Here is a 24,822-nt window from a genome sequence, read left to right on the forward strand (position 1 = left end):
GTTCATTTTTTTCAAAAGCACTATGGGGGCCACCTCATATGATGATCAAACCGTTCATTTGTTGGGCCACAAATCTGCAACGTCTTGGGTGATTTTCAAGTTTGCTAGAGAGACACAGCATTAATTTTTTGCAGGGGATTTGCTAGCGTCCATCTCGGATGGTCCGTTGCATCTGATAGCAGCCACCTCGTGAATGAAGACAAAATCTGCTGAAAGTTGGGCCTCTGTGGCTGTTGTTAGACGCAACAAACCATCTGCAAAATGCCTTCTGAGATGGACGCTAGCAAATCCCCTTTTGGATACCGTAGGTGCCTCGTTGCAGTTGGAAAAATTGCACACGGGGACACCAAAATATGAGAATTGCCAACGAGGGACACTCTTTTGAAAAATTATAAATGGCGTCAAACAAGGAATTTGCGAGAAAACCTAACCAAAATGCCCTTAGGGGTTATCATTTCTAGAAAGGGGTTATCAACTGGATAACAGGTCTAAATATGATTTAACAACTCTAACCTAAACAGGGTTATCAAATCTCGCCCGGGGATATCAAGTTCTGAAGAGGGTTATTGAGTCTCACAAGGGGTTATCAAGTCTAAACAGGTGTTATCAAATCTTTATGAACATGATAATCCTTGTTTACGTACTTGATAACCCATTTTTAGACTTATAACCCCTAGGGGCATTTTGGTCAGGCTTTCACTGTTTACGTACTTGATAACCTTTTTCTTTCCCCTTCTATAGACAGAAAAAAGTATAAAAGCACTACCCAGGCCAGAATGGTTAAAGAACACACCATTAATCACTAGAGAAATGATTTCCTGATGTTACTCTCCACTCTTCAATATTACACTACTCATCGGGAAATGATAAATGCACCCCTTTTCATCATCACTTGGGACACGCAGCTGCATTGTACGTGGTAATCATGTCCTTTTAACTCCTTCAAATGTGAAGTACATGCTTTGCAGTCATAGATCCACCGTAGTTGGGTGTCCCAAGTGATGAAAAGGAGTGCATTTATCATTTCCCCTTCTCAAATTAGTAGTTAAAGTTGTTATATTCCAAGGGTCATCAAAGTCAATGAAATAGTGTATCAATATTGGAATTTCTAAAGCAACGGATTTCTATGCATCCACCCAACTGGGTTCATTGTTTGATGGTGAGTCCAACAGGGTGGCACCGGATTCCAGTTAAAAACTCAGAATTGGAGAACCCAAGTCCAGCTAAATGTACTATTGAAACAACATTCAAGAGGTTTTCCGGGTTAGGTGAAACTGCGAGCCTAACAATTGAATACATACCCCAAAACCAAAATCCTTCCAGTCTGACACTGTTCTTTTTTCTTTTTTTTTTGAAACTCAAGATTTCAATCTCTCTGCTCTGCATTTTTCAAATTAACATCTCAAGAACTGCATGAGAAATTTGATATTAAATCGAGATCGAGCAATATGTTGCAGCACAAACTTTACAATGCTGCCTCCCACCTCTCTCACAGTAAAAAGATTTAGACCAACACATATGGAGTTCAAATCGAAGAAAAAATAGAAATGAATGGATGAATGAATGAGTGTTAAGAGTACCTCGAAAATGGTTTTCAACACAGATGAATCATAGAGTTTTTAGCTTCCGTGTGTCATTTTAATCACGTGTAATTGAATACAGTTGGACATTCCAAGCCAACGATGATGAGGAAATGCTGTGCCCGGCTCGTGTGCTGCTGACAGGAGCGTAAGTATTTTGGTCAGTTAGAGCAAACCAAAACTGTAAGTGTATTAGTGGTATACTATCTTAGTTTTTTTTATTATTAGTGGTATACTATATCAGTAGGTGTTATTTGATTTTATTTATATGAATTACATGTGAAATGCGGTATCTGTATGCTTTATAAGTATTTATATAAATTACATGTGAAATATGGTATGTATTGAATTATCAGAAATTTAAAACCTCGGTGAGGAGTGCTACTACAGAAACGAACGAACACAGACATCATTTCCCTTGAAAGAAACAAATAGGTTGTATTTATTGCAAATGACAAATGTATTCTTTGAAAGGCATTTCAGTTTCTATTCTCAAAGGGTTTGTTTTCCAGAAAGAAACGCCAAAGGCTGAGTTATTGACATTTCATGGAAACATCAACAAGGCAATGCCCATCAAAAAGAAGTTTGGGATTGCCATTTTTAAAGTTCAGGCATATGAGTCACATTTCCTAATCTTCTAAGGCCTTGTTTGGATTGCAAGAAAAATACTTCTCATGGAAAGTTTTTTAACTGGGAAAGTTTTTTCATTTCCACAATTTAGAGGGAAATGATCTGATTATGGCTTATTTCGAGGGATATCAATACTAATAGAAGGCCCCTGTAAATAAAACTAGAACTTCGGCGTTTCAAATTATTTTTCCACATGTAATCAAAAAATGAAAAGGCAGGAAATTCTGAAAAAAAAAAAAAAACTTTCCCAAGATTTTCTTAAAATTCCTGCCATCCAAACAGGGCCTAAAGGAATAAAGCTAACTGCCAAAGATGGAGATGGATTCTTACAGAAAAGAGAAATCTCCCCATGCCAAAGCTGATTATTTCTTCAAGAAAGGCTTTTGGCAAACAAGCAGCCGCTGGTCATTGTCGTTCTGGAGCTCAATCACCCGTGCATCCCAACGATTCTGTGCCGCAAGTCTGCGTGCTTTCTCTATCACTTGAACTTTATCACATAAAACAACCCAACCCTGTCCCACCAGTCACAATATATCAAACATGCGAATTAAATAAATCACAAAAGATCAATATAAAATTTCCAATCATCTCATATTTGTCAGAATACCCAACTCTGCCCCACCAGTCATAATATATCAAGCATGCGAATTAAATAAATCACAAAAGATCAATATAGAATCTGCAACCATTTCATATATGTCACAGATGGATGATTGAATTGGGTAAATATCAATGTAGTTTGAGATTGAGTGTTTGAAAACTTGAATGAATACTCGAAGAAATAAAGGAGTGACACGGTGTTTTCCTAAAACTCAAAAGAACTTGATCAAGTAATTGAAGCAGTGGAAAATTCATCTACAGTACAAGCCTTTTTAACTCAACCTCAGGTAACCACGTTTCAAGTTGAGTTGCAATTAGCCCATAATCAAGTCTGGGGCGTGGTTTGGATTTTAAACCTTGCTGGATATAAATGATGCAGGTGTCAGAATCAAGCATGAAATCGTCCAAAACAGATGGTTTGATTGGGAAACATAACTTGGATACAGCTACATATGCCGAAGTTGGCAAAGGCATGAGGTATACGAAATGTGCCACACATAATAGAGGCAAGATTAGAGATCCGCGGCCGGTGTTTAGTGTTTGTTAAGTGCGTTGCACATGGAGAGAAGTGATGCATAGAGTGTTTAAAGTTTCTTTTCGAGAGGGAAAGAGGATTCTATAGTACACATTGGCCATTTACAAGGGAGTTTAGGGTGGCTATAAATTAAAAAAGAAGTAAACATTTTTCAATATTTCACTAGTAAATTCAAGGGAATATATAGAAAGAGATGCATAGGACATTAGAACAGGTAGTTTGGGCATTCTCATGTGTTCAACTTTGTGTTTCCATTCATTCTATAAAGAAAGTTGGGAAATTTAATACTTTTAGGCGCTGTTTGGATGCATGGACAATTCATCTTGGGAAAAGAATTTCATGGGAAATGACTATTCCAGCATTTGGCTACCTCATTTTCCATGTAACGTTTTTTTTCAAAATTGAAAATTTTCCTGTTTTCTAGAAAAATTGAAACCCTACTAGACACTGAATTTTTTCCATGGAAAAAATATTCCATATATGTTCTCCCTATTTCCAAATGACGCCTTAAGTAATTTGATTAGACAAGTATTGTTGAAAGTATAGATCTAAAGGTGTTCTATCATTCTATCAAATAGGCAAGGAGCTTAACCGCTTACGAAAATTTATCAACCAAGAGCTAGGATTACAAATATCCAACAACTTGCCATCTCAAAAAAAGTACTAGCATTACTTAAAAGAAAGAGATGGATTTTCTACGACCACTGTAATTTATTTTTTCTCACAAAAAATAATCACATGAAAGCGAAAAGACTAGTCTACCTCAGGGCGTAGAATCCTATCCATCTCCAAGAACAAACCACTGATGTCACACTCTTCTGAATTGAGAAGGTGTGAGAGGAGACCCATTGCATGAAGCATGTCATATGTCCGCGGGTACGTGGGAAAGGGCTCACACCTACACAACAGTGAAAATATGCATCTGAGTTATCTAATGTTTCAATTCTACAAATGTCAAGTAATATTTGTTTATTTATGTTATATAGTTATGCATAAAACTTATGATTCATGCATAAAACTCATAGTATGATTCACTAAGGAGCATATAGTTGAAGCGAATAAAGGAACAAAAGTTGGTCTTCCCATGGAACAGCCTATAAAATTTTCAAGTATCTAAATTACTGACAACTGGGACTGCTGAAGAAGAGGATGAGAAGATAGAGCATGTGTTAAAATTGAACTGAAAGCGTATAATATCACATGGGGTTATGCAACAATCAGACAACTAGCTGCAAGGAAAACCCGTGATTTATTGAAAATAAACCATCCATAAATCTACATATTTGGAAAGTGAGTAACTATGGTAAATGTGGTTATATTAAATTTTTCTTTATTTGAGATAGATAGAAGGATAAATCTTCAATAAAAGGTATTACAAATACAATGGCATATGTGCACCCTCAACTGTTGGGAAAATTTTCATAAGCATGCAGGAAGTAATTTTCAACCTTCACAAGGGCTTCCAGGAAGATATGGTAGTTAATACAAGCTTTGGAAGAGTCACTTGCCTAATAGATCTAAGATAGAGTCATTACTCGAGCAATGTTCAAAATAGATTTTCTTACTACGGGCCTACAGGAGGATATGATAGTTAATACAAGCTTTGGAAGAGTCACTCGCCCAAGGATCTAAGATAGAGTCAATACTAGAGCAATGTTCAAAAAAAAATTCTGACTAACTCGGAACTTTGCTGAGTTCACTCTATCTGGCAGGATTCTTAGTATCAAGTCCAAATTCCGGTTATATAGAAGGTAGTCAAGTTAATCACCACTTGCCAACTTTGCAGAGATTATGTTTTTTCATCAGCTTTGATGTGTTAAAGTCAGTTAGCTCACAAATCTAAAGACCACTTTCCACGTTAGGTATGAGTTTGTGGACTTTGGTTGAGATTGGAGCATCACTGTAATTGGAAAAACCTATGATCTGTGGACACGGACTCGAGTGTCGCGTATCGACACGGACACGGAGTGTCGGACATGGCAGACTCCCAAAATTTAGAAACGGGGACACAGCTAAAATAGAAAGTACATATAATCATGATTTGTAAACACAGATTCGTGGGCCGAGTTTCGACATGGATACGCGAAATGGAATCCCTAAAAAATCTAGAAATAGTGGCACACTCGAACACATACATACATATAGAGTTACTGACACTTTTAGCTATACACATAAAAGTGTCTAAAGGAGTGTCGACACGTGTGGACATGGTTGTCGTTTCGGACACGACACGACACGACACATGTGTAGGCAATAAATTCAAAGTGTCGGCCAAATCATAAGGAAAAACTGTAGACCTAGGGTGATATATAATATATGACGTCTTTGTAAATTTGTTTCAGCATCCATCTCTTCAAAAGGTGGACATTCAAATTGATTATTGAGAGTCTAGTATACTGGAGATCAGTTTGTGAGTGTTAGTTTAACCTCATTTTCAACATAATCAAACCCTTAATGTGATTGTCCATTAAAAAAACCCTGTAAATAATGTGATTTTCCTCTAAGGTGGGTTACAATCAAAACTTTGACTACCACTCCCCAATATCCACAGATATAATCCAATCACAAAATCTTTAGAAGATTGAATACAATATGAGGAACTATGGGAGACAAGATTTGAATACCAAAAAACCTGAAGTAAGAAGCCTCAAGCATTTAGGAAAATCAAAACAAGGAAACCAACAAGTACGGGAGAGGAAGATCACTTTACTTGGTAAGTAAGTTGTAAAAACTGTTTTGTTTCGCCTGAAATGGGCAAAAAATTTTGTTCTGGACTGAAATCCGGAAAGGAATGGCCATATATTCCATTTCGTTCTGGATTTCGGTCCATTTCAAACTAAATTCACCCGAAAATCGAAATTTTGGAGGAAATAGACGAAATGCCCAATTTCATCCGAAATATGTCATTTTAGTTGTTTTTCTTCTACTCTTCTTGTCTCTTCTTGGTTCTCTTCTCTTCTTCTTTCCTCTTCTTTTCATGTACTTAAAGATTTACTAGTAAATAAAGGAATACCCCCATTTGCATTCATTAAAAATAGTTTCAAGACCCAATTCTAAAAGGATAAAAAGTCAACTTTCTAGTTCAAGTACAAAATTCGAAAAAATCAGGTCGGGTCAAAATCTTAACTTCCAAACAATGGGGTATTTTTCCAATTTTAAAAATTCATAAATTCTATCATGTCCAAACATTATTAAATCCCAAAAGTTGGGTAAAAAAATCTCATAATTTGGTCTCTAAATTTCTTTCACCTTCACAGGCACGGGTCAATACACAGGTCAACACAAGCATTTCAGTTGATAGTGATTTTCTTTTAAGTAAATGTTGGATCTTTTATAAATTTGGTTCATTTAATTGTTTCTTATATTTTCTAACAATTTCTCATTTTTTGGATTTTTTTCATATTTTTAACTATTAAAAAAATTTCAGTCGTTGTAGCAGAACGAAAAATTTGGAACAAAATGCCAAACGAAATGATAGAAATACCGAAGCGTTCTGCTCCGGTTGCCAAAACGAAATTTACAACCTAGCTTGGTAATGATCAACGGAACAGATGGAACTTAATGTTGTTTAATAATTGTGAAGTGTGTTGAACTCAAAGATACTTGGTTGTTAAACCTTTGAAAACTGCAACCCGATGCAACATCCAAAAGCCACGGGTCTAGAAACATGGAATTGCTATAGAAAAGAATGGAAGGCAATTATCTTTATACCAGGGAACTCCAACAAATATCAGGCATGGAACAAATTATAACCATGAATTTTCATCAATATCCATTTCTACAATAAAACCAATAAGTAGATAGTGGACAGGGTAGCACAAATATTGCCCGCTTTTTTTTTACTTTATCGAATAACCGAGCATCATCAGTTGCCAGCCAACTAGAGTTCCGGCTACATTTCATTATGACGAGTCCTCTTTGTGCAGCACATGATACATGTGACATTACAGATATTTTACAGCTTTTTTAACTGGGTTTCAATGATGCTACAAGAGTAAGCACCAGGTGTGTTGAAAGATTTCTGTTCGAGCTACATGCAAAGTATGACTGAAAATATTAAACTGTCACATTATATGCCCCGCTAATCTGATACAGGGACTTGTTTCCAATCTATATTCACCCTACAGGGTTACGATTGTATTACTTATATAGATGGTAAGTTGCTTTAGCAATTTATACAGGCCCGTCCCTACCGTAGTGTTTTTCAGCCACCCTGCAAGTCAAAGAACTTTTAACAGATTATAACAGTGGTACACAGCCTTCCTTTATGTCAAAGTGATTGCCTTGACAATCTCTTGGGTTAAATTCCTTCCTCTCTTTAGATTTGTATCCGCTTACGACCTATGGGAAAGGGGGAGAGAAGTTTGTGGCAGTGTGGAGATCAAGCAAAAAGTTGTTCAAGAATGGGATCTCCCTCTGCTCGGTTTTCTAAAGCTCAACTTTGATGGCTCTAGCTTGGGAAATCCTGGCCCGGCTGGGGTTGGGGGCGTCCTGAGAAACAACCTTGGGGAAGTAGTTTGGGCCTTTGCGTGTCCCATAGGAGTGGCGGATTCTGCAGAAGAGGAGGTTCGTGCAGTCCACCAAAGCCTAAAGCTTGTGGTGAGAGATCGGCTTATGAATGTGGTGGCTGAAGGTGACTCATTGAATGTAATCCGGTGGCTCAATAGCTCTCAACTTTCGTCAAAAATTTTGCTCCTGCTTTATTTTTCTTCCGCATTCACAGCAATGGTCTAGAGAGAAAAAAAACAGCAACTTGGGAGAAATGGCTTACCAGTCGTGCAAAACACCAGCAAAACCGCGATCAAGTATTAGAGGAAGTGTATTTGGAGTTCTGATAGGCACAACATTCATCACCCAGACTGCTTTCCTTGCCTCCAGTAATGCAGCATTTAATCCACCGTAATGAGCACTCATGTCCATTACATTGCGTATCATGTTGAATGGAGGTAATGGGTCTTCATCACCTGGCCTCTTTGGATGATCGGAAAAAATCAAGGGTGTAAGCAAAGACCAATAGTTATTCAAAGCTGACCTCCAAACATGAGAGTCTTCAAGAAAATCCTCAGGGTGTATTCCTGCAGAGCCACATGAAAATCAATGCACAAGTACTTCACCATGATTGCATGAAAAGACTAAAGAAGCACAGCTTCTAGCAAGTCCAATACAATACTGGCACCAAAAGATTCAGCTAAAAATACAGCAGAAAATTGGCAGCTATGGGAAACAAAAACTAATGGAATATTTTTTATTTTTTTTGAAAATTAAAAACTAATGGAATATCAAACTCACAAAAAAATCTTTGTCAGAAAGATACTTTCCATGGACTGCAAGTTCATGTGCACTCATTTGGTAGTAAGCAGGCCAGTGAGACCTGTTCTGTACAGGAACCCAACGTTTGCTGGCAGTTCCGCTTATACATGAGAGGAGGGGCTGATAATATGAATCTTCATCATTATCATATTTACAAAGAGGAGGTATATGGCCGTTCTTGCTACAATTAAAACAGAAAGAGATGTAGTGTTAAACTTTATTTTCTGCAAAAAGCAAATTACCTACAGTTATTACCGAAGTACATGAATCAGAACATGGACCAACATAAACAACCATTCAAAATTTTAGATAAACAAGAAAGCAAAAATATTCAGGAGTATGCAACAAGAAATATCCTCACCGAGACGTATAGCAATTAACATCTGCAGTTTTCTGCCAAATAAAAGTTTCATCTTGTTGAGCCAACAGACTCCAACAGATTTTCTGTGCAAAATCCTCAATTGGAGTGAACATGTTTTGGTTCTTTACACTCAGCGACGAGCTTTGTGGTTTGCTTGTGGGTGATGTCAAAACAAAGTAGCCTCCCGGTTTGAGCACCCGGTCCACTTCAATAAGGAATGCACCATCTGCAGCACAGAGACATTATAAGAGGAAATAAAGCAGAGAAAGTTTGGAGCGATTTGATTATCTCCCCCCTTGAATTTTCTTTGGTTTCATTTTTTGATCTTGTATTATCTGTATTGACCATCTCGGTTTCCTTTTGCTATTATTAATACTATCTACCATTCAAAAAAAAAAAAAAAAAACAGAAACACTGTCCTATTTATATAACAAATGGAAGCCCATAGAGGCTGCTCCTCCACTGTACAGAAGGTTAAGAAACTTAAATCCAATTACTTGACGTCATAGGATATGCAAATGTGCATTCATGTTCTTATGAAAACAATGTCTCCACTCTCGCAATGTGTCCAGGAGAGTAGATACATGTCCAGAAGAAGAGAAACAAATTGGCATGATAGGATGGGCCAGTAGTCAACCCTTAATGAAATGACATGAATATCCAAATTTTAAAATAAATGCACTGGTTGAATAGCTGTCGTGCACCGACGGATGAAACCCTTGCCGAACAGTATTGTCACCCTGCCAATATGGCGCCTGTTTGGGGGGGGGGGGAGAGCAAAACGTGATCTTTTGGATGCTGAAAAACCGATCTAGGCGGACCACCTTTCGCCAGCAGAACTCCCCACAGGCACCATATTGGCCGGGCTGCAATACTCCAATCGGTGCTGGCATCATCTGGTGGGGGAGATCGCAATGCAGATGATGGCATTTATTTGAACATTGACCTCTGAATAGGGTTTAGATTAGTGTTTGAAAAACTCAAGTGAGGAAGTTATTGGCTTGGATGGTCTTCCCTGTTCCCGCTATGTAAAAGAAGATGACATGCGTGTTGAAATAGAAGAAACAGAGATCAGAGAAAATTGTAAAATAAGCCTTTTTAGATTGGCACTCGACCATTTTTCAAGAGGGGCCAACTATAATACAATCCCTGCCAAACATATCGACGACCGGGATCTCGGCATGCCTGGCATCTCCATGTGCATTCCAATGGAATCTAGGTGTAGGATTCTCCATTCCCATCAGAACTAATCAGACCCTCTACTCTTGCTTGGTTTTAAACTTTTAAGTAACTGACAGATTCTGAAAAAGGGTCCAAAGGTTAAGGGCACAAGTTCGAGATTTTGGCTTTGGAGGAATCCATGATTAAAAAAATGGCTACAATGAAGGTTGATTTCTCAATACTCAGATTTGGGATGGTGTTGAGGGCGTTCAGAATGGTTTTTGGAGTTGTTGTTTAAGGAAGCAATTGAAGGGATTGAGAGAGAAAAACACTGTGCTGTTAGCACTTAGCAGCAGAAACAGAAAAAGGAAAGCAAGAGCACCGGATTTAGAACTATCAATTTGGGACTGTTTTTTTTTTAACTGAAAAAATGGCATTAGTTAACAATTTTCATAAAATGGCATTAGTTATGTATGGGGTATGGACCATAAGGTGAGCTTCTGATAATTAAAAAAAAAAAAAACTTAAGCCCACAAAATTGATGGAGAGAAGTTGGCATTTGTTTTATGACATCTTATACTCAAAACTGTAACGATTTCCCACTATCTTGAGAAGGTTATGTCCGAATGTGAAGCAAGACAGTACATGAAGAAAATTCTTTAGATAGAAAGAAATGTTTAGACTTTAGAGAGAATGATTCTGGGAGCAATTAACGAAACTTACAAGTTTTCTTCTTTTTTTTTCCCATTTTTTTTTCCTATTTTTTAAGGACAACACCAAAAGGCCATATTTGACATTAATCACTTGTAGAGGAAGAAATAACTAACCAGACCAACTAGGGATGTACCTTTATTGTCCCAGATGATTCCACACTGAGCACAGTGAACCATGTCAAATGACAGAGATGGATAAGGAAGTTGCCTTGAAATAAAGCTGCCAATCATTGCTGGAAGACCCCTCTCAAGGGACAGCTGGACTTGGCTCCCAAATATCTCATAAGCCGCAATACACACAGTCATTAGGTTTAGTGAGAACAAGTGAGCTCCGAAACTGCCGAATCCACAGCCAATATCCAATACCGTACGGACCTATAATAACAAGAAGAGCAGATCAAGACATGATGTAAAAGCATAGGAGCTAATAGGTAGAAACTACGACTATATATGTGTGTCTGTATTGGAGTGAGTAAGCACGTATGATTGTATTTCTATCAGGGTTCGAGAGTAGGCAGCTGCCCTAAAGCTCAGTGTGTCCGTCTTACAAACTGAAGGTCCTTCCGTAGGTCGATCCTGCGTGAGGGCATTTGCGCATGCCTTTTTTTTTAAGGGATTGAGCCTCTAGTTCAATGGTCAAGGCTTTGTTCTTCAAAATGGAGGCCAGAGGTTCAATCCCAGCTTACCTACCAAAAAAGAGGTTTGAGTGGCCCAAACCTAAGGTGCGCAGTTTATTTTTTAGGAATTTAGTAGCGTAAAATGGGGTTTAGATCAATACCAACCACCAACATACATTCCCCAAATGAGTTAAACAAAGCATAATAATCAAATTCAGCTAGTGTATTCATAGTCCAATGTAGGTTTCATACATCAAGTCCATAAACAAAACATCCAGCTAATGGAAAAATAAACAAGTTTCAAATAAGGTATCAAAAAATCAGATCTAAGATATGAATTTAACTACAGCCCAATCAACATTTAATGGAGGTAAGAGAATGATGTACAATGATGAGGTCAAGGTAGGGTGAAAAAGATGCCAAAGTTTAAAGAGAAAGGTTTATGGAGTAAGCTTTAAAAAAAGAGATGGTAGGATCCATAACTCGGAGCGGCATGCCAGGCTTCATGCCTAACTCACCCAGATATAGAAGGCCTCCTCCAGGAGAGAGAGAGAGAGAGAGAGAGAGAGAGAGAGAGAGAGAGAGAGAGAGAGAGAGAGAGAGAGAGAGAGAGAGAGAGAGAGAGAGGTGAGACGAGGGGGCTGCGAAGAGAGAGGAAGAAAGATGGAAATATGAGGTGGGGAGAAAGTAATATGGAGAAAAAAAAACTGAGAGAGAAGAGAGAGATGGGTAAAATAAAGGGGTTGTGATCTGCTGCAGCTAGTGAGAAAAGGAGATAAAGTGCTGCTGTAACAGCAGCTAGACTAAGGGGAAAGAAGAAGAACACAGGTGGTGTCCGGCAGTAGAAATTAGGAGAAAAGGTGACAAGAAAATATATTGGAAAATGTGGTTGCAGTGGCGGCTACCATGCACCAGTCTTGGAGGAAAATAGGAGGATCGAAGGAGGGATTCAAGAGAGGGAGAAAGAGAGGAGAGGATAAACAGAGTGATTGCAGTCTTCTCAGCTGCAAGCTGGCCAAGAGGTGGGGAGAGACGGAAGAAGAAGAAGAAGGAAAGGAAGGAGGAAGGAGGAAGGAAGAAAAGAAGACAAGGAAAGGGGACAAAAGGGCATACACCTTGGACGCAAGGGGGAGGGAGGCTTCTCTTGTTGATTCCTTCAAGCTTAGGATTGTGGGGGAGTTTGAGAGTTTATATAAGATGAGGAGCGTAGTTAAGTGGTGGGCCATGGGTTGTGACCACTATGATATAAGGTACTTTAGTGATGGGTTTGAGCTCAGGTAATAGGATCTATGCTAAATAAATGTCACCAAATTCAACGTAAATCCTACATAAAAGAAAAAAATAAAACATGTCCAATATAAAAAGACCAGATCTAATGACTAAGACTGCTGAATTACATCAAAGAGGAACAATGAGTGACTAACTGCTGCGAAAAAATCCTCCAATATTTATAAACCCAATATGAAAAAAGGCAAAAACAGAAAATTCAGAACATTTAAAGAACCACGTCGTATCCAATTTTACTTTCTTCCACAGTGAAATGAAGATATATACAAAGGGCTTTCAAAAACAGCATAAAAGATTGGAAAACTACAATGAACAGATTCCATACAATTTTAGACCAAACACTTTCACAATGAATAAACTCATACCCCATCATACCCACAATGTAGTAGAGGAGCTACTTCAGTCTTCAGGTAGCAATCGTGGCAGACGGTAAAAGAAATTTTAGAAAATTTCACTATATATTATTTCATTCAAGAAAATTTTCAGTGCGGTCTTTGAGAGGCATCAATGTTGTTGTTTTATAAAGCATTCTTACCCTACCTATTTGAGATGGCATCAGTGCATTTTTCCTATGAAGTTCTCTCTCAGAGTGGCATTATAGAAGGCCAACCTCCAGAACCCAAAAGATTCTCCACGTTGTAGTGAACCTGAAGTACCCACAATCCAAGCACCTGCAATATCTCATTGTTGCCATCAGACACTTAACTTTGACCTGCAGGGTTAATAGCACTGGCTATGGAATCTGTTCAGCATTGCAACAGTTCTACCGTTCTAATGAAATGGCAGCTTTTATTCTTACAAGAGTTCAGAAATTGCGACTGCCTTTGAGCTTGCTGCTTTTTTCATCACATTAGCTTGAGCACACCCACATCGTTTGGTCTAACCAGTGATGTGCATGTGTATACAGGATAAACAGAATTAATAAATGCCAAGGGTGTGTTCTGGTGAGGGTAAATAGGGCGTAAAACATTCGTCTAATCAGTGATGTGCATGTGTATACAAGATACACAAGAATTGATAAATGCCAAGGGTGTGTTCCGGAGAGGGTAAATAGGGGGTAAAACATTCGTTTACCCCCATAGGCAAAAGATATTGTTGTTCCAGTAGTCAAAATTTAAGTATCGTATCTCATAAGTTACTTCCGCGGTCTCATTCAATTACCTTCTTTAGGCGCGTGCCACCGCACAGGTGGTAATTAGGGTTGGGGTAAGTCGGAGAGGTCGATGCGTACACGGAGAAGTTCCAGCGGAGCAAATTGCACTTCGTTTCCCAAGAAAACCCTTTGTAATGACTTCTCTCTCTCTCTCTCTCTCTCTCTCTCTCTCTCTCTCTCTCTCTCTCTCTCTCTCTCCACTGTATCTTCCTTCAATTGCCCAACTCCACCTCCATCTCTCTTTCTTGTTTTGAATCAGCAACCAGTCACCTATGACGAAGAAGGTCTCTGTTTTCCCATCCTTTTTCCTTATTTTATTTTCTTTAGATCTTGTGGGTTTATTAGATTTTTCATTTAAAGTTTAAACAGAACGATGATGAAAATACAATTATTTCTGAATTTCCATATGACTTTGTTATTGCAGATTATCGATCCAGTCACTTATGTGTTATTTTTGTCACTTGCTCTTCTTTTTCATTCTTTTGCTTGCCTTCTTTGCGATCTCATTGCCTCTTCTCACATTTTTACATTTTGCAATTTCGTTGCTCAAAGGGCTTATTCATGGGAGGCAGATACTGAAAACGGTGGGATTCAAAAGAGATCTCCAAATTGGAGAAGGGAAAATGAGGAAAAAAAACCTACTTCAAAAGGGTTTTTTCAACCATTCAAACTGAGTGAAGGTTGCTGGTTTTTTTAACATTAGAGGTTGGGGTTTGGGTCTTGGGCAGCAATCTTTTTTTCAATGATCAAAGTTCATTTCATTGCTTTTCTGGTCTCAAAGTTCATTTCATCGTTTTTCTGGTCTTTCAGTGCTAAAGTCAATTACAACTCAAGACACAATCTGAAAGTATAAGAATGTGAGCAATTTTGGCATTGAGGAATGATAACATGTCTAATCACAAGAAATTGTTTCAGGTTTATTCCGGTTGCAAACATCCTGAAGAAACCCTAACAATCGGTTAACTTCAGCACCAACATTAACAGCAGAAGCATTGGTCCAACTGAACTGCATATGCATCCCTATAACGAGGGCAAAGCATTCTAGGGTCATAAAATTATAATTCACCCTTTCACAATGTGCTACCCTAGCTTGCAGTGGATCAGATTGATGGTATATAATTTGGAAGAGGCGGTGGAATCTGAATCCTTCACACATGCAGGGAGGTTTGGGAAGGACGAATGGCTAATTATAGGGGTGGAAATATCAACCCCATATTACATATATTGTGCCATAATATATTGAAGATCATATATGATCCAAATAATTCATTTAATGGTCCCCACCCTTGATACGGCATGACATGACAGAAAATCTCCTCGGAGGGATGATCCCAGGCCTTCATAAAATTGGTGACATATGAACGATTCAGAAAATTTATACAGTCACCCTCTACAGCAAGCAATCACCGGAACACTAAAAATAGAATGTGGGCCTTAGTTTACCTTGCACATTGGAACAACAGAAATAACTTCCAATGTAAACCACTTCAGAGGAAAGTACTTAATAGTTTACCCTAAAATAGCTTACCCCCTCTCCTCTTACTTACCCTCATTGGAACAGACCCCAAGTGAAGATGACCCTGGATAATTCTGATATAAAATTTGTTTTCCTTATAAATTGACAACAAGTATCATCCATGAAGGCTTTAGTATTACAATCGACTGTTATAAAATTGCGTCTAGTGACTATGAGATCAAAGACAGGATATAAAGCTTATGATAAATAGCATATTAGCAAAAAAAATGAAAAAAAAAAATTCAAGGAAGCGAATACGCATAATAGTTAATACTTAATACCTATAAAAAGATGTGGATGCATCCTTCACACACACACAAAAAAAAGGGGGAAACAAGCAACACATATATGTGAAATAAACAAAAAAGGAAGATGAGGTCAATTACGAATTGAAAAGGGAAATAACTTAGTTTCAATTGTAACTACTGCATGCATCTGCAAACTACTTGCCAATGAATGTCCAATACTATAATGCAGGGAATTGAGTTCGAAATTCAAACCAATTACACTGAAATCATCCCAAAAAGAAAATAATGACACCAAAATTGGCAAATGAGACCAGAGTAACATTGGCAAGGAAAAGACTTACACCAGCTTGAAGAAATTCAGAATCACTTCCCAACCCTATCATCTCCGCAATTTGGCGGGAATAATCTTTGACACCATCAATGTTCATTCCATCCTCAGATTGAAAAGCAATTTGATTCTCCTCTAGTAACATTAACCTAAAGTTTGCAAGAGAATGAGAAAAAGAAAAAGAAAAACAGTGGAATTGAGAGAAAGCTCAACAGAACAAATATAGAAAATTCCCCATCATGCAAGATCATGAATCATCCATGTGCCTATTCCAAGAAAAAGAGGGAAGAGAATGAGGGAAGACACAAAGTTAATTTGATATTTTTATATAATTCACTGAAATGACTTTAATATGAGGACCCTATAAATTGTGGTTTGACTAGAGAAGGAATTATTTAAGTAATACGCTTCCATCAAGTTGGGCTTTAATTTTGAGTTTTTACTCGGGGTAGTTTAGGTATTGTAAAAGTTTTTTTTGGAAGTTATTTAAGCGACTTCCATGGCCCCTATCAATGGTCAAATTAGGTTTTTCAAGAGTCTAGATCAAGGGTTGAGATCAAATGCGGGGTTAAGAGTACTAGGGGTTGGGAACGAAATTGTTCTTTTGCAGTATTTCTTAATATTTTTTTTAGAATTGGAATAAAATGTATTCTTCTTTGTGTGTGATACCTTAGGTTCCTCTTCTTCTTCTTCTTCTTTTTTTGAAAATTACCTGAGGTTCTTCTTGTCTGGTGATTTTATATGGCTCACATGATTTGATGCTACCAAATTGGTGAGTTCTTTTGTTAGTGGGCTTTAAAGTTATATTGTGTGATATAAGTCTTGTGGATTTTATGCTGAATTTTTGCACATGTGTTTGAGCGGGAAAAATTGGGAGAAATTTAATTGGGAGTTGTTGTTAGGGCTATGTTGTTGGAAAAACTTAAAACTGGAATTATGGAATATATCTCCTTTTGTTTTCCCTTGTGTCTGTTTTTTGGTTTTGCTGCACACTTTGATGAAACATGAAAAATTATTGCTTTTGCATCATGTCTTGACTTGTGGTGACCACTCGTATCGAAGCAGGTGTGCGAAAGCTTCGGAATTCGGGGCTGGGGCATCGCAGGAAATTAATTTTCTTGCATTAATTGGTATTAGAGAAAATTCCAATTCATTGGGAAAAAGGAACGTAAAGTTGATTAATGCCCAGCGGGACGAAGTGACGCAATATCTGGGTTGAATGAAACAAGTTTTTTTTTTTTTTTTTTTGAATGGTGGGTTGAATGAAACAAGTCATTGAAGATTAAAAAAATAAGCATGCTGATTATGATCAAATCTACAATAGAAATAAATAGAGTGAAAAGGTAGATAAGATGAACATAGGCTATACGGCTGAAATTCCTATTAAGTAGGAGATTCGAGATAGCTTGTCCTCAAAGAGGAGCAGAAATCTTTACACAGTGGAAGACAAGATGGATGAATCGATTTTTTATAGACCTTGTTGATGATGATTACTCCAATGAAAATGAAAGTGTCTGAGAAGATTGTGACAAGAATGAAGGCAAAGACAAAATTGGAAGATTTGAGGATGAATCTGTTATATAAGGTAATAATTGTGCGGATCACAGCATTGAGACTAATGACTCCATATCTCACAGTTATTATTTAAGTACTACTTCTAAGAAACAAGTTCAAAAAAATTCTTGACCAAAGGATAACTGTGATGAGAACCTGTGAATTTTGAAACATATCTCTATTCGAAGTGCTTTATCCACAAGAATAGATTTCCATAGTACTTCATGGCAGATGGAATGTAAATAAAACTCGAGGTCTAGTCTCTTTCCATCAAGAGGGATTCATGCAGGTGCATCAATTATCCATATGCAGACTCAAAGATATAAAGGAAGAAATCGAAGAAGACATAAAAGGTTATGTGATATTTTCGATGTCACCAAAGAGACGTGTAAATGTATGTGGACCTTAGGTATTAATTCTGTTCTGGTGTATCTTTCATTTTGCTCTATGGAATGGAACATTTCATTGTTTCTTCCATTCCATTAAAGGCGTTATGACCGGTGGATTTTTTTTTCAAAGACATTTTACTACTCTAAGCATCTACCATATGCATCGAAATAGCTCTTTTTGAGCCTAATTAATATCAAATTTAGTGCAAAACATTAATAACACTAACAATTCATCATACACAATGCTAAATATAAATTATGGGTAGGGTTTTAGGGGGAAGTGAGTTTTACAAATTGTAAAAATAAGGGGGTTTGATGTGTGTTTTTAGCCTTCCTATTCATTTGGGAGGTTAAATATATCAAATGCAATTGAAACAAACAAAAGGTGGTTGCCATAAAAAGAGGTTAAAGGGAGGAAATCCAGAAAAATTGCCGCAAAAAATGAGTTTGGAAATTGCACAGAAATACTGCACTGTTTTGTGTGGAACAAGACATTTCATCCTGTTTCATTCCTTCCGGACGAAATAGATCGAATTGTACCTAAACAAAAACAAAACTGAGTTCCATGTTTTGTTATGTTTTCAAAATCGGAACTGAACGTTCCGTCCATTTTGAATGAAACGGGGCAGAATCAATAAATAAGATGTGGAGACCCTATCAATTGCATGGTGTTCAGATTCATAAATGATTTATTTAAGTCATAAGGTTATTGTAAGTTGGATTTTAAGTTTGATTTATTATTTGGGGTAGTTTAGGCCTTTATGGACTAGAAAAGTTACCTTGTTTAAAGTGGTTTATATGGGCCTATTAATATAAATCGTGAGTAGTGTTTTGATGGAAAAAACCTATAACCGACGTTACCTTTAGAATTTTCCTAGGGTCAAGTTATGCTTTATGGGACTAGAGAGGAAAAATTGAGATAAAAAATAATGTTAGGAGTACTGTAGAAATTGTTCTGTTGTGGTAACTCTTAATAATTAACTTCTAGAATTAATCAAATTTCTTATTTTTTGTATGTGGTACTTGAGATTTTTCTTCTAGATTGATTTGTAAGGTTCATGTGGTGGGGTGCTACCAACTCTTAATAATTAACTTCTAGAATTAATCAAAATTTCTTATTTTTTGTATGTGGTACTTGAGATTTTTCTTCTAGATTGATTTTGTAAGGCTCATGTGGTGGGCTACCAAATCAGTGGCTTCCTTTGTTCATGGGATTTTCATGTTATATTATTTGTTTAAACTTTTATTTTCGTGTGAATTTTATGTTCAATATTTTTTATTGGGAAGAGATGGGAGAAAAGGGAAAATTGATTGGGAGTTCAACTCAACTCAACTCAACCAAGCCTTTGTCCCAAACTAGTTGGGGTCGGCTAATTAATCCTTTAGAAAATTTTCATGAAGAAGGTGAAAGGATCTCCCCGGCTCAAATTGACTAAGTCTAATCCCGACACTAGTTGGGTTCGTCTACATGGATCATTTTCTTCCATTCTCTCCTATCCAAAGTCACGTTCATGAAGAAGGTGAAAGGATCTCCCCGGCTCAAATTGATTTGCAGTTGAAGAAAAAAATTAAATTTTCTTAAGTAAATTGGTATGAGAGCATAGTTATCAATTTCGTTTCATTTCAGCCGAAACGTCACGAAACTCCGGAACGATAACAACCCCCCCAACCATTACTGTTTCACCCCGATTCTTCCTGTTTCATCTTAAACGAGGTGTAATGCCCTGTTTCGGCCGAAACACCCCTTTTGGGTTTTTTTTCCTCTTCTCTTCTTCTTGCCCCTTTGGGTATTTGCATGCAAAATCATTTAAGATTTCCATGTACATAGGGGGATACCCCCATTTGGATTTCTTAAAATTAGTTTCAAGACCCAATTCTAAAAGGATAAAAAATCAACTTTCAAGTTCAAGTACAAAATTCGACATTTTTCTATCATTTCGGGCTGGGTCAAAATCGTAACTTCCAAATGATGAGATATTTTCCAATTTTAAAAATTCATATTTGCTATCATGTCCAAGCATTATTAATTTCTAAAAGTCCCGTAAAAAATTTCATAATTTAGTTTCTAAATTTTTTTCATCTAGTCAAGCACTGGTCAACACATGCATTTCAACTAATAGTGATTTTCCATTAAGTAAATGTTGGATGTTTCCAACTTTGATGTTATGATGCATTGGGTTGCATTGGATGGCAGTTGTTCCAATTTTTAGCACTTTCTAATTTTTTGGACTTTTTCAAAATTTTAACTATTAAAAAAAAAAAAAAACCGGTCATCGTAGCGTCTTTTCTGAAACAAAACAAACGAAACGTCAAAGCATTCCGTTCCACTGCCCAAAAGGAAACGGCGAACGAAACAGAATCGATAACTACGTATGAGATCAAGTTCCGATTCTGTGGAAAGAAACGACTTGAAGTTGAATGACTTCCACTGGGCAGTGGAATGGAGTGATGCACCTCTAGGTAGAATCAAACAAATCATTGAAGATTTAAAAAGAAAACAAGCTAGTGAAAATTCTGGATGAGAAGGTACATCCAATGAACAAGTGATGCCCCTCTACGGTTAAGTAGACTGGATGAGAAGGAATACCCTATGAAGCACGGGTACGGGTACGGGGTGCGGGTACGACACGACACGGGTACGTGATTTGCCAAAAAAACTGGGTGAGGGTACGTTCGGGTACGCCAAATATAATAATATATTTTAATATTTTATTATATATTGATAAAAAATTTTAAAAAAAAATTGTAGAGCAATCAAATAACAATAACATCACCAAAATGGAAAATTCTAATATTACTCTTCATTTCTTAAGTGATTAAGTTCCATATTTCATAACATGAGGCATCAATACATCATTCATTAGAAAAAAAAGTCTGTCACCAGTGTGTTGACCAGTGCCTGACAAGATGAATAATTTTTAGAGACCAAATTATGAGATTTTTTTTACCGGACTTTTGGGATTTAATAATGTTTGAACAAAATAGATTTTATGAATTTTTAAATTTTGAAAAATACCCCACCGTTTGGAAGTTAAGAAAGTTAAAATTTTGACCCGACCCTTTTTCTTTGAATTTTGTACTAGAACTGGAGAGTTGACTTTTTTTTCCTTTTAGATTTGGGTGTTGAAACTATTTTTAATAAATCCAAAAGGGGGGTATTCCGTTATTTACATGTAAATCTTAAGTAAATGGACAATAAAATAATAAAATAGGAAGGGAAAGAGAAGCAGCAGGAAGAAGCAGGACGTGTCGGGTACGCGTGGTGCGCACCCGACACGCAAAATTAGTTTGTTTTTTTTCAATAAAGGGGGTACAACCCCATACGTGTCGGGTGCGGGTGTGGGAGCCCCGGGATTGTACCCGTGCTTCCTAGAATACCAGTGATCCACCTCTACGGTTAAATAGACTGGATGAGAAGGTTTATCCAATGAACAAATATGATAGAACTGAAAATTCCAATTCAGTCAAAATCTGAAGATTTATAGCGAAAGGTTGAAGATCCGATGATGAATCAAAATTATATGGAGAAATAGTTGGATGAGAAGATTATGACAAGAGCAAATGACAAGACAAAATTGAAATATTTGAGGATGAATATACTATAAAAGATAGTAAGTACATTTGTTAAATGTTGGAAGCCCTTCATATATGGTGAAAATTCTACCATTCAAAAAAATGCACTCAAAATTCAAGAAACTTAGCCATTCAAAGAAAAAGAAAATTCAAGAAATCTTCAACTTTAGTGTGTGGGTTAAGGTTGGTGGGCATTCGATTCTTTTTTTCTTTTTTTCTTTTTTTTTCTTTTTTGGATGATGGCAGGCATTCAATTCGTATAGATTGTTGCTTCATGTTAACATTCACTTTAATTGGAAATAATATAATTTCAATGTATGAGAAATTCAACAAGGGAATGTACCTTTTTGTCATGCTTCCGGAAGAGAGGAACTGATTTTTGGTGATCTTCACATTCCCACTCCATATGACATCTCTACCAGCCGGCCACCTCAGAGGAATCTTGTATTCCTTGGGGGGTCGAACCAAGCAAGGTGGTCCCACCCCCGATAATTCACAATGCCGATCAAATTCCTCTCCATCATGAAAGCCAACTAAAAAGTTCGCAGAGACATTGTAGCAAGGAACATGGTTTTCTCTCTCCTTGACACAGAGATGAAGCTCCCTTGGATGAGTCACCCCAAGTGAGAGCGACTTTATCTCCAAAAAATCAGTCGTTGCTTGCTCTCCTAGCCTTCTGTAAGTATTATAAATCTGAGGTGCAGAAGAGGAATCAACAAAATCCAATCTGCTCAAAGAAGATGAGCCAAAGACTGCAATCAATGCAACAACACTAATGAAGCACAAGAGCATCCACTTCAATGGCGGGCTTCGGCCAAAATTGAGAAAGGGCTGCTGGGCCCAGTGGCTTCTCATGTCCAAACCAACTGGAAAGCAACCTCCTCTAGTAATTGGCCCAAGGATTGAGACGAAGAACCTCTCTTTCTAATCTAGACCTAAGATATTTGAGAATGGAAAAGGAGGACAATGACATAAGATCCGAGTTATTTCCATCCACATGGTGCCTAATTCGTACAATTCCTAAAAGACTCAAAACAATCTAGAATCCCAACTACTGGAAAATACACAGACACAAGCTTCAACACTACCATCTAGGATCCTGAATGATGAGATGTTATCTCTGAAGCAGTCTAAGTCTCCTATCTAATAAAAAGACGACCAAATCAAGCAAATTGACCTTCGAATGGAAACTCAAAGATTGAATTTTCAGATCAGCACAATACAGCATTCTAAGAATCAATAACCTACAGAAGATTTACAGCAAAATTACGCCAAAATCTCTTCCAGATCAGATATTCTAGAAAAAAAAAATGTATCCATCTCTTGAAAGAATGAAAAATATTCTACCAACAAGATCAACATACTAGAATACCAGAAACCTAATCCGATCACATTCTTGTTGGAGAATCTCTCCAAAAACAAACCTCAGCGCGTAGGGAGATCAAAAGAAAGGACAATGGAATCGAGCTCCCGGAACATCGAATTCTACGAATTTCAGCGATTTGAAATGAAAAAACACTGCGAAATCTACAATTAGACAAAGCAATAAACTAGATCAAATCCGATCTGATCCCTAATCAAATGAATTCCAAGGAAAAACACAAACAAGAGGGACGTGATAGATCTAGATAAAGAGAGTGAGAAAAATGACTATTCTCGCTACGATTTCTTCTTCTTCACGTTTGGAACATAAAATGTGTGGCGAATTTCAGCTATTTGAAACGAAAAAACACCGAAAAATCTACAATAAAACAAAGAGATAAAGTTAGATCAGATCTGATACGTAATCAAATGAATTTCAAGGAAGGACGCACAGAAAAAGAGGAATGTGATAGATCGTGATAGAGAGAGTGAGAGAAAGGAGGATTATCGCTAGGGTTTCGAATTATTTACGTTTGGAATTAGTTTTGACATACCAGGTGAGATTTAGAGAAAGAGAGAGATTCGCCATTTTCGCTTTCGGAAAGTCTTCGATTGGGTCGAATCGCCGTTTTTTCGGGTTTCTGTTTTTGCATACGAGAGGGAGGCGGGGCTCTTTATATAGGGTATCAACGACTCCCTCATCTACACACCAGAGATCGGCACTCAATGATTTGGAATTTGTTGTTTTGGTGAATTACCCAAAACACCCCCCTATACTTACTTCTCTAATCTCTTAGTTGTTGACTAAACACCCTTTTCAGATAGCCACAGATAATCTTAGGAGTGCAACTCGGGTTGGGTTGGGTTGAGTTCGGTCGGGTTGACGGCTGGGCAACCCGACACGAGTGAAACCCGACATTTTTTTATTTTTTTCTATTAAGCTTAAAAACTCGGGTCGGGTTGGGTTGGATTAAAGGGTTCCTCGGGTTGGGTCGGATTCGGGTTGAGTAAATGGGTTGTGGCCAACCCGACCTGAGTGGAACCCCAACAAGTACCCCTCCAGAGGGGGTGAAAAAACATCACCTCTCTAAAATGATACCTTCATCGTACGGCATCCCTCAGGTGTACGGTGATAAAACCCTTTCTATAGTCCTTGGGCCTACACTTTCTAGATGATCTAGACCTTTGATTGTATATGTCGAAAAATACATCAATTAAGATGTTTTAAGGCCATGTCCGGCAACTGTGATTTTTTTTTGGTAAATTAGTATCCCGAGTTGTTAGAGAGGGGTAGAGCGGGTGAGAGGAGAAGAGACTTGAGAGGGCACGAACAAGTAGAACGTGAGAAGTGGCTGAAAAACAAGGAACATGTCAAGCATATTGTTGCCACTGAAATCTAGATTGGGCGCTCGGAAAGAGAACCATGCTGAGTTGGCTCTTGGAAAGATGATGTACGACCTAAGAATACAAAAGAGTGTTGGAAAAAGTATCGAAATTGGACTCCCGGGGTGTTGGGGGGCTCTGATGCCTAAGTCATACACGGCAACAGTACGAGTTGAGTTCTCTAAGGGTTTATGGACATGAAAGTGAGATGCTACATATTACCATGCGTCCCTCAAGTCTGGTTCCCTTTTATAGACTGTAGTCCAAGGCATGAAAGGAATCTTGCCTTTTCTGTAGTCTTGCTGATTGTGCGATTTTCCTGGAATTATGTTTTCAAGTTTATCCTGTTGCGTCGGCAACTAAGAGTCCTAGGGTTTCTAAGGCTTCTGACAGATTGATGAGATTACCCTTTACCCTCTCCTGCCTTTGAGTCTCAAGGTGTCATGTGTTGGGTTATGATTGGATGCCAAATTTTACCCTAGCATATTACCTCGCACTTCCTCGGGTGGCTCTGGGCCAAGG

General features: G+C 37.7%; 1 protein-coding gene across 3 annotated transcripts; it reads right to left on the reverse strand.

Annotated features, from left to right (window-relative positions):
• Positions 1 to 1,400: 1,400 nt before the first annotated feature.
• LOC143849409 (putative methyltransferase PMT5) lies at positions 1,401 to 23,629 on the reverse strand. 3 transcript variants are annotated; one of them, XM_077358414.1, is made up of 10 exons: positions 23,472 to 23,628; positions 21,899 to 23,296; positions 16,053 to 16,188; positions 11,025 to 11,265; positions 9,017 to 9,242; positions 8,661 to 8,836; positions 8,117 to 8,417; positions 4,108 to 4,243; positions 2,541 to 2,722; positions 1,401 to 1,714 (listed from the first exon to the last, which is right to left on the reverse strand). In XM_077358414.1, the coding sequence occupies exons 2-9, from the start codon at positions 22,408 to 22,410 to the stop codon at positions 2,573 to 2,575; spliced, it is 1,878 nt and encodes a 625-aa protein (XP_077214529.1). In that variant the 5' UTR covers positions 22,411 to 23,296; positions 23,472 to 23,628; the 3' UTR covers positions 1,401 to 1,714; positions 2,541 to 2,572. The 3 variants fall into 3 exon arrangements, with proteins under 3 accessions (XP_077214529.1, XP_077214530.1, XP_077214531.1); XM_077358415.1 differs by having other exon boundaries at positions 1,401 to 1,717; XM_077358416.1 differs by lacking the exons at positions 1,401 to 1,714; positions 2,541 to 2,722; positions 4,108 to 4,243 and having other exon boundaries at positions 8,234 to 8,420; positions 8,635 to 8,836; positions 23,472 to 23,629.
• Positions 23,630 to 24,822: the final 1,193 nt, after the last annotated feature.

The sequence above is a fragment of the Tasmannia lanceolata genome, unplaced genomic scaffold (genome assembly GCF_043159265.1).
Source record: "Tasmannia lanceolata isolate RefF3 unplaced genomic scaffold, GAP_Taslan_0.1 ptg000018l, whole genome shotgun sequence".
Classification (NCBI taxonomy): Eukaryota; Viridiplantae; Streptophyta; class Magnoliopsida; order Canellales; family Winteraceae; genus Tasmannia; species Tasmannia lanceolata.